At 45.7% G+C, this 18,710-nt stretch overlaps 1 protein-coding gene across 1 annotated transcript; it reads left to right on the forward strand.

Moving 5' to 3' along the window:
* The first annotated feature begins 10,756 nt into the window (after positions 1 to 10,756).
* On the forward strand, positions 10,757 to 16,904 carry ELF3 (E74 like ETS transcription factor 3). The gene is made up of 8 exons (XM_066625366.1): positions 10,757 to 10,919; positions 11,907 to 12,128; positions 12,639 to 12,728; positions 12,833 to 12,943; positions 13,105 to 13,197; positions 15,032 to 15,142; positions 15,662 to 15,857; positions 16,793 to 16,904. Exons 1-8 carry the CDS (start codon positions 10,757 to 10,759, stop codon positions 16,902 to 16,904), a joined length of 1,098 nt encoding a protein of 365 aa, XP_066481463.1.
* The last annotated feature ends 1,806 nt before the right edge of the window (positions 16,905 to 18,710 follow it).

The following is an 18,710-nucleotide window of genomic DNA, read 5'->3' on the forward strand; positions in this document are numbered from 1 at the left end:
TTAAGTGACCATTCAGTCCAATCTATTGCCTTTGTGTAAACAGACTCCCTGCCAGACATTAGCTGGCTGCACAGATTACTGGAGATATATTACCTCCTCTTTGCATTAAGAGCCTCTCTGTTGTGTAAACAGACACGCTGCTGCAGGCTATAGGAGATGTGATCGCCTCGTTAATAGCATCTTTACTGTGCTTTGACCACCATAATATATGCGGTCTGTTGTTAAGCGAACAGTTGTTAAGTGGTGCATACCTGTATGTAATTTTAGCTAATAATAGTAATGAGTTAGAAGAAAACACTGGAACAGTAGATATGAAAACAATCCATAACCATGATAATAGAAAGCAAAGATTGGAGCAGCTAGCCATGCAGGAAAAGATAAAAGGAAAGGAGGAAATGTTCTTCTAGTCTGAATGCAAATAGAAAAGGTGGCTGATTTCTCTGCATTATAGCAGTTAGCAGTTTCTGTGCAGCCCAGTAGGTGGCACTAGGTGGCTTAAGATAGGGAGGGAATGACTGACTGTCTGCTTCTTCGCTCTGAGGAGTCAAGTTACAAAATGCAGGTGTTAACAGGTCTGATGGGACCACAGGTTTTATTCCACACTTGCAGTGTTCACTCATTAGTCTGACCATAGGTAGCTCCTTTGATCCTACCTAGAGCCCTTTGTCACAAAGTGAGAATAGACATGTCAGTCTCTGAATGGGTTTTAAAGATATCAGGCATTTTAAAGAGTGTTCAGAGGATAACAGGGAGACAGTGGAACCAATGAACAAGTAAGTTATACAGTCAAAAGACCAAGTTCCCTTCAGCAGTAGTGCTGCTGCATTTTGCACTAATTAAAGAGTCCAGAGTCCTTTCAGCTACTATGGGGCTGATATATAAAAAATTTGTTCTGGACCATGTAAAAGTGCCCCCAAGCGCCATAGTGGCAGAATCAAGAATCTGGGAAGCCCTGAACCACATGGAAGGAGCAGGTTGTGGATCTGAGTGATTTCTTCAGGCTTTCTGAATGTCAATGGCAGAGGTCTTTGCCAGATGGGTCAAGACCCCAAAGTAGGTCACAGTTCTGCTGTTGCTGCTATTTTCAGTCTCAGTCCAGGAGAATTTAAACAAGGCCAGGAGTTCCAAATCCTGCTGGAGACTTTGCAGAGGATGCTTTGGTCAAGCCACCCAATCCTCAGAGGCCCCCTTCATTCTTCCACCCATCTGTCCTCTTTCCTCTTCCACAGCTTTCCCTCTTCTTCTCCCTTTGTCCTTCAGGATTAATTGCACACTGTTGCCATGCTCTCATTGCTCTTTGCCTCCCTTCTATCAGTCTGGAAGGAAAGAAGGGAAGGACAGGACCACAAAGTAGCAGTGCAAGCTGACTGGTTCTGTTGGGCCCATCTCTTGCTCACCCTGTGGGCTCTTGAATGTGGGCTCCATGTTTCAAGTTGAAACTTGAGTTGGGTCCTACCTCCTGACAAATTGAAAACCACTGGTTTAGGCTGTTTGAAGATCCTAAATATTTAGGTCAGTAGATTATTATGAAGACAATCGTCATACAGACAGCAAATGCTTTCGGAAGGTGGTGCATGATACAAGAATCTGTATTAGGGAATCACTGCAGGATGGTGGAATCACTGCATATACATGTGATGACCAGTTCCTTGGCCTGGTTTTGGTTTGTGTGCTCCCTTTCACCCAAAATAGAATCGGGCATGAATAACCTAAATCTGCCTTGTTATATCAGACCTTCAAGGTGACTCTGAGCCAGTAGTTCAGGTTCTACTAGCAAAGAAGGTTTGGTTTACTCATGACTGACTGATGTAACTTAAACACAAGGCTTTGGGAGTCATTGAGCCATATGATTCCATGGCACCACCCTGCAGAGTATACTTGTTGCTAGAGCTCTCTGAAGCTTGGTGCCAAGGGCATTGCTCCTACCACAACACACAAAACTGGGTGATCTAGAAGTAATATCAGAACTCAGTGGTGGTAGCGGAGGTCAGGGGAAGCATTGGGTGGGCCAGGTTGAGCTCTTGGCAAGAGTCCAGGATCTTCAGAGGGCCTGCCTGGCCAAGCACACCCCTGAACACTTAGCAGTAATGGTACCACTCAGTGCACCATCAGGGAATAAGCAGGAACACCTTAGGGCTGCAATTTTCAACTGACGTGCTGTGTGGCACATGGGTGTGCTACAAAAGATCTGCAGGTGCGCTGTGGAAGTTTGGAGCACAGCAGCTGAAAACCACTAAAAAACTCTTCTGCATTCTGTGGCTCTGTCTCTAGGGCAACTGTCTATGGTTGGCAGAGCCAACAGAGGAAGAGAGACAGACAATTCATTACTACTACACAGAACCCAGAAGAGTCTCCTGGAAGGGACATTATAAGAGGCAAACGCTATAGAGATCGTTGAAAACCCCAGCCTTAGGGAGTCCTGGTACTGCTCTCGTGGAGGTAACTGCCAAATGTTTTTCTCCTCCTAGCTCCAACTCTTCCCTCCCCCCCCCAACGCAAAGCAGGTCTTAAAATCATTTTGGACCTTCAGCCAACCTAATAACATTGAGGGCAGCAAGGGCTAGTTACCCTCATAGCTAGATACAGGAGGAGGCCCAGTGGTGTAGTGGTAAATTTTGCAGGATCTCATCATGACATCCCTCATGGTCAGGCAGCTCAGGATTGGGCTGTAAGTCTACACAACAACACAATCAACTTTAAATTTCTTCATTACAATATTTTATTCTCCTTCCATGTATTCCTACTTTGAAGTTACTATATTCCATTTAAAAGTCTAGCTCATTTCATTCCAAACTCTTTGACTAGGTTGCACGAGTTTAGAACAAATGTGCTGCATAACAATTGAAAAAGGGAGTTAAATTAATACCTCAGAATCATAGAAAAGTTATACAGCATCTCCCCTTCTTACAAACATGCAATTTATGGAGGTTCAAAGATACAAGTATGCCTGCCCATATGTCCATTGTCTGTGGGGCGTGTGACCACAAGTGCTGGGGAAAACTGAGGAGCCATGGTTGGTTTCGTCTTCTGTCATCTTCACCCAGTGACAAAGTACTGTGAGAATGGACTGGGCAGCTGCTGGACATGTCACTCATTGGTGTGGATATTGGACACAGGAAGCTTTAAAGCTAAGCAAGATGGCTGGTGCAGGATTATATGGGGGAAGGCAGTTTCAAAGGCAGCACATGAGCATTCCTGCTAATGTTATCTGTTGGCATCCTTCAGTCTCGAAAGACTATGGTGTCACGCTCTGAATGGTGGTTCTGGAACAGTGTCCTCTCCAGAGCGCGAAGCCTGGGTAAAGTAGGTATGGAGGATAGACTGTTACCCATGCAGCAAATCCCCCCTCTCCACGTCGCTGAAATGTCCAATGGAAAGGCAGAGGCCAATACGGTTGGTTCCAGCTGCGTTGCAGGAGTTGCCAGAACGTGACTGTGTTCAGCCATGAACTGCCTCAGGGACTCCGGCTCCGGATTTTGCCTCGAGGTTGACTCCTGAAGCCTTTTCCATAACTGGATGTAGCCACAAGGCAGTGGAGGTTTGGGATCAGAGTTTTCCTTCTCTCAGATGAGCTGCCTTCCCAGGCTAACGAGTCCCATCTACCCGGTGGCTGTTTAGTCGCCTCTTACGACAAGTACAGCCAAACTGTAACTGCTAATGGTATCACTGCTCCTACAATAGAAGAAATCCTCGAGCTTTGCATTCCCCCACACCACCTCCTGATGAAGTCAAAAGCCGTGCTACAAGAGTCTGTGTAATCCGATTGTGGTGCCATCTGGTCATCCAGGCTCAAGAAACAACTGCCACGCTAGGGACAGAAGTGGGGGGACAGCTGGTATGTTGCATGAGTCATTGGACTATTGATGTGATGTCTAGGGTGCTGCTATGTTGCCATGAACATTGAGCAGCTGCTGATGGTCAACTGCTGATCCCTGAGATCACCACTGTGCCAACAGCTCTTGTGTGCAGCAGCAAAACAACTCTTTCAGGACCCACCAAGGTAAGAGGGAGCCTGTGGGACACAGTCTGTTGTGAGCCCCCTGAAATCTGGAGCCAGCCCTACCTAGCAGCAAACAAGCAGCAAATTGGACTGCATTGGCAGACAAGGCTATGGAGCTGAAATACATTGCTGAAGATAACAGAAGAAGCCATAACCCTGCTAGGGTGACAGGGTTCATGTCGGGATATTTCTTACCCAATGGCACGGTACCAAGTGTCCTGTCTTCCTCCCTCCCACTAATGTTCCTGGAAAAGAATCTGGAAGGCTATGCAACTTCTGCCCAATGATGTAACAGGATTTGTGTGATTCAGACTTCCCTTGGAGATGGGTGGAGATCTAGAATGCTGAGTTTACAGCCCGAGTTTATAGAGGAACAGTCTACACACAAAACCAGGTGGAAACTGCAGGGAAAATACAACGTACTCTGCTTGATGGGTACAGCTGGTGGCCGTTTTGCTGTGTTGCTTCTCTACTCCGCTCTCTCCTAGGAAAACAACTTCGGCTGGTGTCACAAGAAAAGCCCCACCACAGTATATGATGCAGATGTCAGTTTTGTTTGTTTTCAGTTGACTCCTTTACATCTTTTGGAGCCTAAGGGAAAACTTGGTCTTGTGGAATGTAGACCAGCCACTAGAGGGCAGTCCTATCTTAGGTTGCTTCTTCTGCTGCACTAGCAAATAGGGTTCTGGAGGTTGGGAATTGCTCTCCGGAAGGACAATTAACAAGCATCAGAATATGGGCAGCCACATGCATGTCAGCAATGGGACATCCAGAGTAGCAACAAAATAATTATTCACATTAACTCTTTGAAAGCAAGTAGAAGGAGGTGGACAGCCAATGTTACATTGGCAGACTAAACATGTTCTAAACATGTTGCTTTACTGCAAGTGGCATCTTTTGTGTCTGACCACTGCACCTTCCAGCCTACGCAAAGCCTCTTGTGTGCATTCTGATTAGTATATTTCCTCTGCACTGCTTCACCGAGGGGGATTTTCACACTCAAGGAATGGAGAAAGAATTCCATAGAGAGGTAGAGCAGAGGCTGCAGGTCTGGATGCTGTCAAAAGATACTGTCTGCAAGTCCTTATAAGCATTGTTTGAACAGATCTGTGGTGGTCTGTAGTAGGATTCCTCTGCATCCCTACTTTCAGAACAGTTCCCCTTACGTTGCATCCCTTTTATTTTGGAAGTGTTATATTATCCCTGGGCAGTCATGAGCCCATATCTAACCATGACCATATCCATACCATATACAAGAAAATGCATGGATTCACATTCATTGACCCTGTCTCTTCAACCCCACCCCACCCCACACACACACTGGCAAGTTAGAAGAGAGCCTACACACACAAATATATGTGCCATAGGTTCTGTGTATGTGTGAGGAAATCCTGATTGTGTAGAGAGATCCTACATACATAGATTGTGTACATGTGGCTGCTCTGCTCTGACCTTCCAATTTTCATATGAATGTCAGAGCCAGCAGGCGAAATTCCGGTTTTCTCTTCCATGTGCCTATATCCATGTATATGGTAGCATGAATAAAGCAGGTGATTGCTGTTATAGTCTGCTTCCAAATGTACCAGTTCAGACTCCAACACATGCCTACAGGAGAGACCCTCAGACAGTGCCAGGAAAAGTTTATTGTGAAGAAATGCTGTAGTCCAATGGGATGGGGCTAAAGTCCCTCCTTCAGGGATACCTTGTGTCTGTGTGTGATGTGTGTGTTTGTGTATAGCAGCCATTTTCAACCACTGTGCCGTGGCACACTGGTGTGCCACAAGTGGTCCACAGGTGTGCCAGTGGAATTTGGGGGAGGGTCATTTATTAGTAGGGCTAATGGGGATGTGAGCCCTCCACTGGCAGCATGGTGTGCCTTGTCAATTGTAAAAACCTGATTGTGTGCCTTGACAATTTTAATGGCCTTATCAGTGTGCCATGAGATGAGAAAGGTTGAAAATCACTGGTGTATAGAGAGAGATTCAGTAACAGGCACTATCAAATGACAGTCCATTAAAAATAATATTGTTGTTCATATCTAGACTTCATAAAGAATCTCATATTTCAAACTGGATCACTTGCATATTGCTGGGAAGCAAGAATCTCAAAATCAAACATCTTTTAAGGCATGTTAAAAATAATGAGATGAGCAACATTAACTATTCATTATTTTCTGCCTCATTTCTAAAATGACTTGAATCTAAGGGTCCAATCCTATCCAATTTTCCAGTGCTGGTGCAGTTGTGCTAGTGGGGTATGTGCTGCATCCTGTGGTAGAGGGGCAATCCCTGGGGCCTTCTTAAGGTTTGGGACCATGTTCTCCCTTACCATGGGGCTGCATTGTGGCTATACCGGAGCTGGAAAGTTGGATAGGATTGGGCCCCCATTCATCTTCAACCAGTCCTACCATTTGGGTATCATGGGGCTGTTGATTGAGGCTGCAATCCTAACCACACTTTCCTGAGAGTAAGCTCCATTGACAAAATAGGACCTGGTTAGAGTAGACCTGGTTAGGATTGTGCCCTAAACCAACAAAATGATTCTGAATGTCACAGTTCCCAAGTCTTAGGGCCAAACTACAACTGATTTTTGTTTTTATTTAAGTGATCTGTATCCCACTTTTCTCTCCAAATAGTGCCTGCTTGTTTTTTCTTGTATTCTCTCCAAATAGTGCCTGCTTGTTTTTTCTTTGTTACATAGTGGGGTGTGTGTGTGTGTGTGATCTGGATGAAAACCAGGGTAGGGAGAGGTAGTGCTTTAACATTTTGCTCCATTCACAGCCCTGTTCTAGGTGGAAGAGGCACCCATAGCTGTTATCTGATCAGAAAGAAAAGCTTGCATTAAGTCCCAACAGCCTTTCCCTTGTCATTACTGTGCAAGAGCCGCTCCCCCTTACATTCTGGGTAACTGCAGACTTTTAGAATAATTACGTCACAATAACTCTTCAGTCCACATATTTATGATGACCTGGCCACCCGCCCACAAAGACCTCTAAGTCTGGTATAATACAAACAGTGTAGGTTCTGCATTTATCTCTGTTGTTACTGTTAGTGCTGGCCTGGCCTGTCCTGCTGACACTTCCTAGGTGGCATCAGAGTACTGGGGCAAACCCCATGCCAGGCAACACTGTCAGAAATGCCATTCTATTAGAGCTTGACGTCAATAGGGTGTGACATACACTTTGCCTGTGGCCCAGCCAGCTAAGCAAGTTGGTGGGCCGTGGAATTTCCACAACACTGCAGCAGCTGTATGTTAAAGGTGTAACCAGCCCCCCCCCCTCAGGTAAGCACTACCATCCTACAATTACAAAAAGGAGAAAGAGATTCCCCCAGCCTACAACATTTTGCACACTAACTACTCCCTAATAGACACCTGCAAGCCATGACTATGTACAGAGTGAGTACCATTGAACTCAGTGAATGAGTTGAATCTAAGATAAGGGATGCTTTCAGCAATTTCCCTTGCCTGTCAGCTGAGTTCAAAGCCTACATAAACAAGAATGTACAGCCCTGTGATTAAAATATGGCTCTCTTCCACTCTCTCGTGATACTGACAGTATTAAGAAGTCATCCTTTCCAGGCTACCACATTTTCTTACTGTCTCTGGTGTAAACACCCCAGCGGTCTTGTTTGTAGCAACAGAAGGGGGCAGCAGCAGAACAAGGAATGGCACAGCCACCTCCCCAAGCTAGCTTTTCTAGCAGAAGCAGAAGAGTCCTAGCTCCCACTGATTCAGTTGAAGGTTCTACTGGTCCAACACCCAGGCGTCCTGTTTCCAATAGTGGTCAGTCAGACGCCTCCAGGAAGCCCCACAGCTTCCATTGCATTTGAAGACATGTTGGGTGCTAGACTAGCTAAGCTTCTGCCTTGGTCAGGCTGCAATCTTATGCATGCTTACCTAGGAGTACACTCCATTCAACAAAGTTGGACTTCTAAGTCAACATGCATAGGTTTGCCCTGTAAATCTGTTAGGACCCGATCCTATCAATTTTCCAGTGCTGGTGCAAGTTCTGCCAGTGGGGTGCGCACCACATCCTGTGGTAGAGGGGCAGTCACCAGGGCCTTCTCAAGATATGGGAACATGTGTTCCCTTACCATGGGGCTGCATTATGGCTACACCAGAGCTGCAAAATTGGATTGGGATTGGGCCTTTGGTCTTTTAAGGTGTCATGACTTGTGTGTGTGTGTGTGTGTGTGTGTGTGTGTGTGTGTGTGCTTGCAGGAACTGAATAAACAAGACAACTTTTAAGCAGCTTGCTTTAAAACATGGCAATTCCCCTGTGACATCTGCTTTTGAGAACTAGTCAGCCTCATCAGATACACAAAGTATTGCTTTGGTTGTATATGCTGAAGTTCATCAGGAGCATTGGCAAAATCCCAGCCTTGGCATTGACAACGGGAGGGAGAGTGGGGTATACAGGCCATATGAAAATCTACACATGACTAGAGTGGAAGATGGGCACATGTTGACCCATAGATGGCATCTGTGTCACCTTCAGCCTGGCCTCTCCTGGCAGGTGGTGCAGGCACCCCCATTTTATATAGATCTATTCCTGTCTGGGGAGGGAGAAGCAGGCCAGTTTATCTACCTTGATGAGCAAACAAACAGGAGTGATATAAAAGAAAAACACCATCCTGAGTGAAACTGGCACAGGCCCTACCAGCTCTCTGGTAATGATTAAACTGTCAGCCCAGATTTCCCGGCAAGGTAGGCTGGTACAAACCCAGGTGGCACACATTATGCAAATTCCCTGGGGAGGGAGCTGAGTACCTGTGCTTGGAATTCCCCTAGAGGTGGAGATCCTGTTACTGGTGACGCCCTATAAAAGATCAGCAGCTGGGAGGGGCTGAGCCATACAGAGTAGAGTCACAAATACCAGGGCACAGGTGAGCACTCTCTGGGACTTGGCTTTCTTACCCACTGACTCCGTGGATTAACTGTTGGCTGCTGGAGCATCTGCCTGGTAGGTAACAAAAAGGGAATGGGGGTGATGCTATGTCTGATTGAGTCCTGTTGTGGCTGAGGATGCTGTTGTGGCTGCAAAGGATGTTGTTGCACTTTTTGCTTTGCTACAAGCTGTTTTTGCCACACACACTTGTGGGGGCAGGGCAAGCAATGGGGCTGGCATGGACAAATTGCTTGGCTGGCCACAGATGCGCAGTTGGAAACAGAATCCTGGACTAGAAGGATTGGTCTTGGTCTGATCCTGCAAGGCTCTTATATCAGAGAAGCCAAGCACATGCCCCAGTTCCAGTCCATCAGACAGTATCCAGCCTCCTAGCAAGTAAGGGAAGAGGATAATATACCTGACCTGCTGGGGTTGGCTCACTCTGCCAGGTTTCTACTGCTATGTATTGCTTTTTTAAAAAAGAAACTGTGTCCCACTTTTTTTTTTTTTTGGAAGAAACTAAAGCTGTACTGGAATAAAAAAAGATAATGAGATATCTCCCCAAAGTCATCCCCACAAAAAGCAGCAGATAACAGCTGCAATCAGCACGGAAGCCATCTCTTTAGCATTTGTTTGCCTTCAGCTTTGCTCTACAGATCACAGACCTGATGTGACTTTGTCCTGCCCAAAGGATTTACAGTCTCTGTATATCTAAACAAGATGAGCTATGGGAGAAAGATTAGGGGATTGACAATGAGGAATGATGATGAGTGATAGCTGTGGTCAGAGCTGCTAAAGGATTATTCAGGAGGAAAGGTGGTTTTCAGAGATCACACTGAGCAAACAGACACTTCTAGCCTATATAACCAACTCATCTGCTGGATGCACTCCATAGGAGTTTTACAGCTCAATCCTATGTATGTCCTACGTATGTCTACTCAGAAGTAAGCTCTGTTGAGTTCAAGGGGGCTAACTCCCAGGAAAGGGCATATAGGACTGCAGCCTTAGAAGGCTGTGGAGAGTCGATACTGTCTTTGAGGCTCTAGCCAAGTGATTTTCAACCAGTGTGGCATAGCACATTGGTGTGCTGTAAACGGTCTGCAGGTGTGCTGTGGGAGTTTGGGGGAGGGGAATTTATTAGGCCACTGGGGGAGGTGAGCCCCCCTTGCAGTGTGCCATGTCAATTATCAAAAAATTGATGATGTGCCTAGATGATTTAGACACCTTGTTAGTGTGCCATGAGATGAAAAAGATTGAAAATGGCTGTTCTAGCTTGTGCCTACAATGGGAAGGCATAAAGCAAATACAGATTCAGACTTCTGAGAGGTCTTGATCTTTTGGTGATGAAAGTTGGAGTACTTTTGAAGCACCAACTATAGAAGCTTGCACTTTTGCCTTTTTTTAACCTCTGCTGTATCAGCCAAACTTTAGTGAAATGCAAAGTTAAGTTGTCCTGACTGTTCCTTCTTATTTCAAGCAGAAGTTTATAAAACAGGACGATGGGGAAAGGGATTTTTTAGTTCTAATGTGCTGGAATAGAATTGGCTTTGTTGTGGGGCATTTCTTGGCTAGAAAATGGTGGCTCTGTGTTCTGGGGCCCCAACTCAGGTGCTGGTGAATCTTGGGCAGATTCCAGCCACAAGGGACTTGAAGGACTGCTGAGAATATGGAGAAGGAAATGGGTTGGCAATGGAAAGTTACTCCAGCGAAACCAATCCAAGCAAAAACGTGGAAGAAGAGAGGCTGTGTTTGGTCACTGTACACTCAAAAGGGGCAGGGCCGCCTGCTCTCTGGGCAGCTTCTGGCTCTTGGAACTGATTGGATCCATCCCTGAGTCTAACCATTTCAATCTTCTGGCAGAAAATTCCATGGCGGGATCCTGTGAAATCAGTAACCTCATCTCAAACTACATCAGTGCCATGTACCAGCCAGAGGAAGTGCCACCTGACCCAGACCTGCTGACCCATTTTGAGGAGGACAATAACCTTCCCCTCGTTCTGTCCAGTACACAAATGCCGACAGAGACAACGGGTAGGTATCCACTGTCTGGTGTTGCAAGGTGATTTTTTTGCCAAAGAATTAGATGGAAAACAGAATATCTAATATTCTCTAGGAACATTTTGAGGACCAGTGAATGGGTCTTATGGGGCCTTGCTGCTTACAGCTAAAGACTGGAATTGACTAGCAAGCAACTAAGAGGCTCATTCTAACCCTACCTCCCTTCCATCTTTATGAATGATATTGAGCCTCTTAACTGAGCTGATGTCTACGAAGTGCTTTCAGCTCTTGCAACGTGCTGTAGTGTTATAAGAATACCAGGGCATGATCTGAGGACAAATGATGCAGTCACCTTGCAGGTGTTAAGCGGGTTAAAGTCAGGTCAATGCCTAGGTGGGTGACTGCCTAGAAACCCCCACCTATGTTGCCATAAGTTCCATCATGGAGAAAGGTGGGAAATAAACACTGCTATTTTTATTACCACCTTTTCTCTTTCTATATAGTGTGAGGCATTTTTTTTTAAAGGTTTAACTATGTAAGGAGAGAATGAGACCTTTGAAACACTTTTAAACAAACAGGTCACCAGCTGTGAATTGCTTAGAGCTTTTAGATAAGTTGCACTATGGGTTTCTCTGGATCTCTGCCTTTCCCACAGTGAAAGGTGAAAGAGTGGTGAAGGGCCAGTGGGACATTGCTGATAACTCTGCAGTGGCTGCTCTTGTTGGTCACATACAGAATATTCGAATGGAGTCATGATTGATCCGAACCACTCCTGTCTCCAATGACCTCACCCTGATGGGGAGGGGCATGCTCTGAGATAAGGGAGCAGGTGACAGGTGTACGTGTTAACCCAACCACAGTGACTAAGCGAGATAAATCCTGTGCGTAAATGAACCAGCCACGCCCTGTACTGCTCAGGCAGTGAGTTCAGAGGCTGGGTTGGCAAAGAACTATCCAAAGCACCTGCTTTGCTAAGCTCACTTCTATTCTCCTTTTTCCTCTGCCACCTTCTCTCTGCAGGCAAACCCACCTGGTATGGCGAGATGCCCCATTGCTGGAGCAGGTCTCAGGTACTGGAGTGGATCAGCTACCACGTAGAGAAGAACAAGTATGATGCTAGTGTCATTGATTTCTCCTGCTGCAACATGGATGGCTATGCACTCTGCCAATACACGCGGGACCAGCTGGGAATCATCTTTGGGCCCCTTGGCGATGAGCTGTACGATCGCTTGCACGAGATCAGTAAGTGTTGGTTTCCCTTCTCTAAACACAAACTCAAGAACTGAGCAGATGAGATCAGTTAGCACACTGTGCCTCACTGGACCTCAGAAGAGGAGGTGCTGGATACTTCCTATGAACTTTGTTAGGATTGCTACCATCAATTATTCCTTCCACTCTTGCGCCTCTGACAGCAACCAGACACATGGGACACGGCAAAGCTTTTTCTATCATTTCACTTCCATGCCAGGAAAAAACATCACCTATTCTGCTGTCTGAGGCAAGAGAAATAGGCAGCAACCCTACTGGGTAGCACAATTATCCTTGCCTTGAGCAGCCCCAATCTTCTGGTTTCTATCCCTGGCAAATCACCATCCTTATTTTGTTTCCACTTGCTTATGATCCAGAAGATTGGGAAACAGTTTTTTAGTTTATCCCTGGATGAGGGAGGGAAGAACCCAGAATCCCAATGGTTAGTACTTGATCTTCTCACTCACAAAGAATCCTGAGATACCTTTCTCTCCACCCCTGTAGCCTCTGTTCCAGATGAACTTGGCTGGATCATGTCTGTGCTGAGGAATGACGATGCTTCTCAAGAAGCCCTTCTGGACTCCAATTCTTTCGGTGAGAAAAAATGCCTGGGCTGCTCTGCCTTGGGGGTGGTGGTGACCCATGATGTGTGCAAGTATTTGTGTATTTAACCTTTTTCCTCCTCTTATTGTTCCTAGAACTGGATAACTCTTGCACTCAGGAGTACCTGGATGAGATGAAGTTAGTTTTCTTATCACCTGACCCTGGCTACAACTCCGGAGCCATGTCACCAGACAGCTCTGCATCAGGTATGGTTGGGGTCCATCACAGCACACAAACTTCTCTTTCCACCACAGCACCCACATTCTCCCAGAAGAGGATACCTGGTGCACTCCACTAGTACAGTTTGGGCTAGCTGCAAGCATTCAATACAGTGTCTAAAGTTTCACTCCCTTTCTTCTCTCCTCAGGGATAACATCTCAGAGCCCTCAGTCTCAAGACTCCGGTGGAAGTGACCTTGATCTCGACCCCATAGACATGAAGCAGTGCCCTTTTTCTGACGGTAAGAAATGGTGTGTTTATCAATGGGAGGTCTTCATATCAGAAGTGTATGTGGGTTTAGACCCTTTCATAGAGGACCAGTCTATCAATGGGTACTAGTTCTGATGGATAGGCTATGCTTCAAGATCCAGAGACAGGTTGCTTCTGAATACCAGTTGCTGGGAAGCACTGGGGAAGAGGATTTGCCTACATATCCTGCTTTGTGGGCTTCCCAGAAGTATCTGGCTGTACATTGTGCGAAACAGGACGCTGGATGAGATGGGTCTTGTCATCTAATACAGCAGGACATTTCACACATGCTTGTGTATGTGGATATACATACATGCTTCAAATATTCTATTGTGACAGTGTGGCTTGCACCAACAAAAGCAAGCTAACTGGAATGAAGGCAGTTGTCCTCTTCAGAAGTTCCATGGGTGGAGGGGATACACACAGATGAGGAGCTTCATAACAATATTTGCCTTCAGAGATAGACCCTGAACATGGGATGAGTTTCTCTCAACTGGTACCCTCAACGACTGGTACCCTAAAACTTTCCAGTGTTCTAATGCTGGGAAGAAATTCTTCTCATGTTCGGTGTTTGCCTCTTCAAATGAATGCTTGAATACAGGAAGAGTGAGGGTAAGAAAAGCATATCATCATCAGGGCAGAGCTGGTAGACATATTTATTGGAAGTGCATGTGGGACTTCCCCTCATCATGATAGAGAACATCTGAGGCAGGCTAATTCTGGCCTTCCCTGCATGAACAACATATCGAGCCATGTAGCAAAAGCCATACTGCACAGGAAAAAGGGAACTTATGTAGGGTTGCCAAACTTCCAAGGTTGGCCTATAGTCTCCAGGATTCAACACTGATTTACAGGCAACTCTTGAAAGCTGTCCTGGAGATTTTCACAGGGTCTTCATGTCTAATAATAAATCTCCAGGAATAGCTTCACAGTCAGTTGGCAATTCTGGCATCTTTGGGCCTGCTATTCCGAGCTGTTTAAGCCTAGTTTCCTGGCTATCTAGTAAAGATGTAGACAAATTTGGATAGGACCAGGGATGAATCTCCCACAGCTAAAATTCTAGAACCTGCTTTTAATACTACGCCTCTCCCTCAACAGATAAAGTAATAAAGTTGTGTTTTAAGCATGCACAGAATGCTTTTTCCTGATCACCGTGTAACCGAAAGTGGGTTGTACATATATAGGAAGTGAGGAAAGGCCTTCCAGGACAGCCTGGATTTCCAAACAGTTTGAGCCGCAGCATGTTTAAGAACTAAGCACTGCCTTTTGTTCTAGGTTTACACTCAGCAATGTAAAACACAAATCAGTTAGTTAGCTCCAGCTTTGTGTAGGTAGCCTGGGAAAATCTATCATTATGGTGAAACTAGAAAGTCAAGAAAAATCCCGGCAGCAGATCTGACGGTAATAAGAGTTGGCAGTTAACTGCATAATGTGAGTCTGTTATTTACTCAGCTGGAGGTTGCTCTAGAATCCAGTCCACTTTCAACTTTGGCACAACCATTGTTTGTTCATAAATGGGTACACTCTGCTTATTCAAGTAATACATAAATTGACCATTTAGTTAGCGTGTATCAGTGAGAGATCATGACTCTTGGCAGATGGAAAGAGAGATTTCATCCATGACTGTATTAGCCTCATGTCTGTATTCTAGGTTATACATGCTGGCTCTCAAAGGCTGAACTCCTTCCCCATTCTAAGGAGGGTGCTTTTGAACTCCACAGGCTGAAAGGTGCCAGCTGGAGTTCTATGGTCTGCTAATCTGACTAGCTTGTGTTCTTGGGGTGGATAAGATTAAATGTGCCTTGCTTCTCTCGCTCCTTCTACAGGCGACTATGTGGAGTATAAAAAAGATGATCTCAAGAAGCGGAAAAGGGGGCGACCCAGGAAAGCCAGCAAGGAGAACAGAGACTGCCTAGAGACCAAGAAAAGCAAACACTGTATGTGAATACTATGCCTGGCTATTTACTATTTACCATGACTATTTACCCCTAAATGCAATCCAAGACTTTTGCATCAATCCTATGCAGCATGCTGGGGTGCAATTCTCTGATTCACTGGTGTCCTTACAAACATTTCTGCCCCAAACAATCACCTGACTGGCATTATAAGGCAAGGGCTCGTTCACCCAAGCCATATTAGGGACAGCCCCAGTTATACCAGAGTGGGATCATTGATCAACCTTATGCCTGCCCAAATTCCTGTGCAACAGTTCTTTGGGTTCAGTTGGGGGCTGATGTAACACCAGCTCTACTATCAGGTTTTCCATGACAGTATAGAGCCTGTTGCAGTGCATTAGCAGGTGGCTTGCTGTATGACACCATTGACTTGACACTAGAACTTATGCCCTTTGCTGTTCTGTCAATTGGAAGCTGAGAACTTCTCTTACTTATATAGCATCCAATCCTAAATGAGATCCATTGCTGACTTTGCCTTCCTGATCTCCTTTTCATAACCAGCTCCAAGAGGGATTCACCTATGGGAATTCATCCGCGACATTTTAATTCACCCAGAGATGAATGAGGGGTTGCTGAAATGGGAGGACAGGCGAGAAGGCATCTTCAAATTCCTGCGCTCAGAGGCAGTCGCCCAGCTTTGGGGACAGAAGAAGAAGAACAGCAGCATGACCTATGAGAAGCTAAGCCGGGCCATGAGGTAAGGGCAGCTGTAATTCTGGACTTCAAGCAGAGAGGAAGAGGCATGGGGGGTGGGGAGTATAGAAGGACCAGACTTCCTCACAATCGCTTTGGATACCTTGCCCTCAAAATTACCTTTTTGGCCTCTGTAACTTTTGGAAAGCATCTTGTGACTGTGTGAAGCCTGATGAATCTTTACCTTGCACTGGCCATGCATCTTTTTTTTTTTTCTAAAGTCATAGGGTATGTCTATGCCCATCAGTGAACATAGTGCTTTGGAATAGCACAAGCAAAGAAATACCCTACCCTGCCCCGAGGAGCTTACAGTCTCCATTTAAACCATGAGAGGAGGTGGCAAAGTTGAGGGGAGAGAATGATGAGGTAGACGTAATTAGAGATGGATGGCAGGAAACACAGTTCCACATGCTTAGGCTGAGTTTCAATAGAGGACCAAAGTCTTCCCCAAAGGGGTATGTTTGAGGATGAATCAGAAGCTTCACCTTGGAGAAGATCTGGGGGGGGAGTTCCCAGCACAGGAGGCGGCAGGACCCAGAATGGCTGATGGATTTGGACCAGGAAAAGTTGGGTTCAAATGCCCATTCAGTCACAAAAACTCATTATACCCTATCTGCCTCTTAAGAATATCATGTTACTGTTCTGAGGTCTTCAGAGAAGGGTAGAATACAAATCTGATAGAAAGAAAATGTTTCTCCAGCCCTTGAAGAGTTCTCTGCATTTCTTTCCTCGTGCTTGATCATGGGCTGTCTTAGGCTGCAATCCTAGCCACATTTTCCTGGGAGAAAGCCCTATTTATAATAGAACTTCTGAGTAGACATGCATAGGATTGGGCTGTTATTCTTCTCTTATATCAATTGCCACCCAAAGTTTCTAGTCCTTTGTGTTTCTAGGGAATGCTCTGCACAAGACCTTGACTCTGTAATCTTCTCCTCCCAGGTATTACTACAAGCGGGAGATCCTAGAGCGAGTAGATGGTCGGCGGCTCGTGTACAAATTTGGGAAAAACTCCAGTGGCTGGAAGGAAGAAGAAGTGCAGGGACGGAGTTAAAGAGCTGCACGAGCCACACAGAGACTGGGCTTTAGCCCACTTTTGCTCAGAGGCCCAGCTCTAAGCACAATGCACTGATACCGGCTCAGAGCCCTTAGGCTGCTGTTTTATGCAGTGCGTGTTAGACTACAGCCCCTTCCTGGGGCAAAGCATGTGCGCTGGCTCCCAGCCAGAGCTCAGGTAATTACAGCTGATATTTTGGCTCAAGTAGGTTATTGTGAACCATTATTATTTTTGTTGCAATTGGACTTGTGGCTGCCACGGACTCTGAATGGGATTATAAAGCCTTCGGCTGTTTGAGGCCCTGCGCAGAGCTCATCCAGGCAGAAGGAACAAGCCGTTATCAGTGATGCCTTTGTCCCAGAGGGCTGTTCACAGAACATCAGATGGCCTGTTGATTCCTGGCGAAGGCTTCGGTCAGCTGCACAGAGGGAAGCGGGGGTTTGCCCCTTGCCATCAAAGCATAGAGATACTCACTTTGGAGTAGTGTTTGGACCTGTAGCTTCTCACACAGTTAGCAGACTACCCGCTAACACTGTTTAACTAGAAAAAGTGGGCTGGTCAGTCTTTTGAATGTCTGAGATCACTGTAGATCTCAGCAGGCTTAGGAGGTCAAGCTGCTGTGCCCTTACCCATGACTCCTTCCCAGCCATGTGGGCAAAAAAAGAAGTCCTCTTCCAAGGAGGGATGGCAGCCTCCCCCTAATGAATATATTCTGCTCACTCCTAATTTATGTGATATATGTAAGTGTGTTTATATAATGTACATAGCTATCTATTTTTGTTTTTTTCATAACAAAGTTTGATTGTGTCAGGAAGCACTGGGCATTTTCAATACTGATGATTGTTGCTAATATTCAGCTGGACTGAAGAAGAGAAAAAGGAAATCTTTATTTTGAAATCGAAAGTGTTTGTAGGATGTTGTACTTGCACATTGGTGACTCTAGGAGAGCCCTGGTGGCGTACCAGCTTCCTGCTTTTAATAACAATTAACCAATAAATCACTGTTTTGTTGGTTTTTAAAATCTGTTTACTGCATGTTGATGTTAATTACTGAGAGATAAAAGTAGTAAATGAATTTTCACCGAGATAGGTGTACCCCCCTTCCTGTCTATTCTTCCCAGCCTGTCTGTCATGTTGGCATCATGAAACGAAGTTCCTCATTTTAGGACATCCCCAGCTGCCTGTATGCCCTAGTGCAGGGGTGTCAATCATAAGGCTTGGGGGCTGGACACGGCCCCTGGAAGCTTTTATCCATCCCTCAGGCTCTCAAGCTGCTGAGGTGTTACTGCTCAAATGGCAACCAACTTGAAAATTGGGCTTTCCCAAATCTTGAAATGTGATCAGGATTTGTGTATTTTCTCTTCTCATTTGCAGTTAATGAGTTTCTATATGAGAACAAGGTCTGATTTCTGGCCATTAGCTGCTTAATGATGTCACTTTCTGCTTAATGACATCACTTCCGACCCTCAGCTGGAGCCCTGAATGCTAACTTGTGCCCACTGTATGAAATGAGTTTGACACCCCTGCCCTAGTGCAATATACACTAGTTCTTCAACCTGTGGGTCATGACCCCAATGAGGTTGCCACTTCTCATTTGGGAGGTCAAGGTAAACTTTTAAAGTGTGTACAAGAAAAGACTTGGATCCAATCAAATAACGGCACTGCCTTATCAAAACCGAGTTCTTGATTTAATCCTGCACAGCCTCTTCTCACTGTCTCGCCCCACAGCTCCTAAGGCCAGCCCTGCTCAGGCTGTTACCTCACAGGATTAAGACATAAAATGTAGTTGAAAATGGGGCGGGTG

The sequence above is a fragment of the Tiliqua scincoides genome, chromosome 4 (assembly GCF_035046505.1).
Source record: "Tiliqua scincoides isolate rTilSci1 chromosome 4, rTilSci1.hap2, whole genome shotgun sequence".
Classification (NCBI taxonomy): domain Eukaryota; kingdom Metazoa; phylum Chordata; class Lepidosauria; order Squamata; family Scincidae; genus Tiliqua; species Tiliqua scincoides.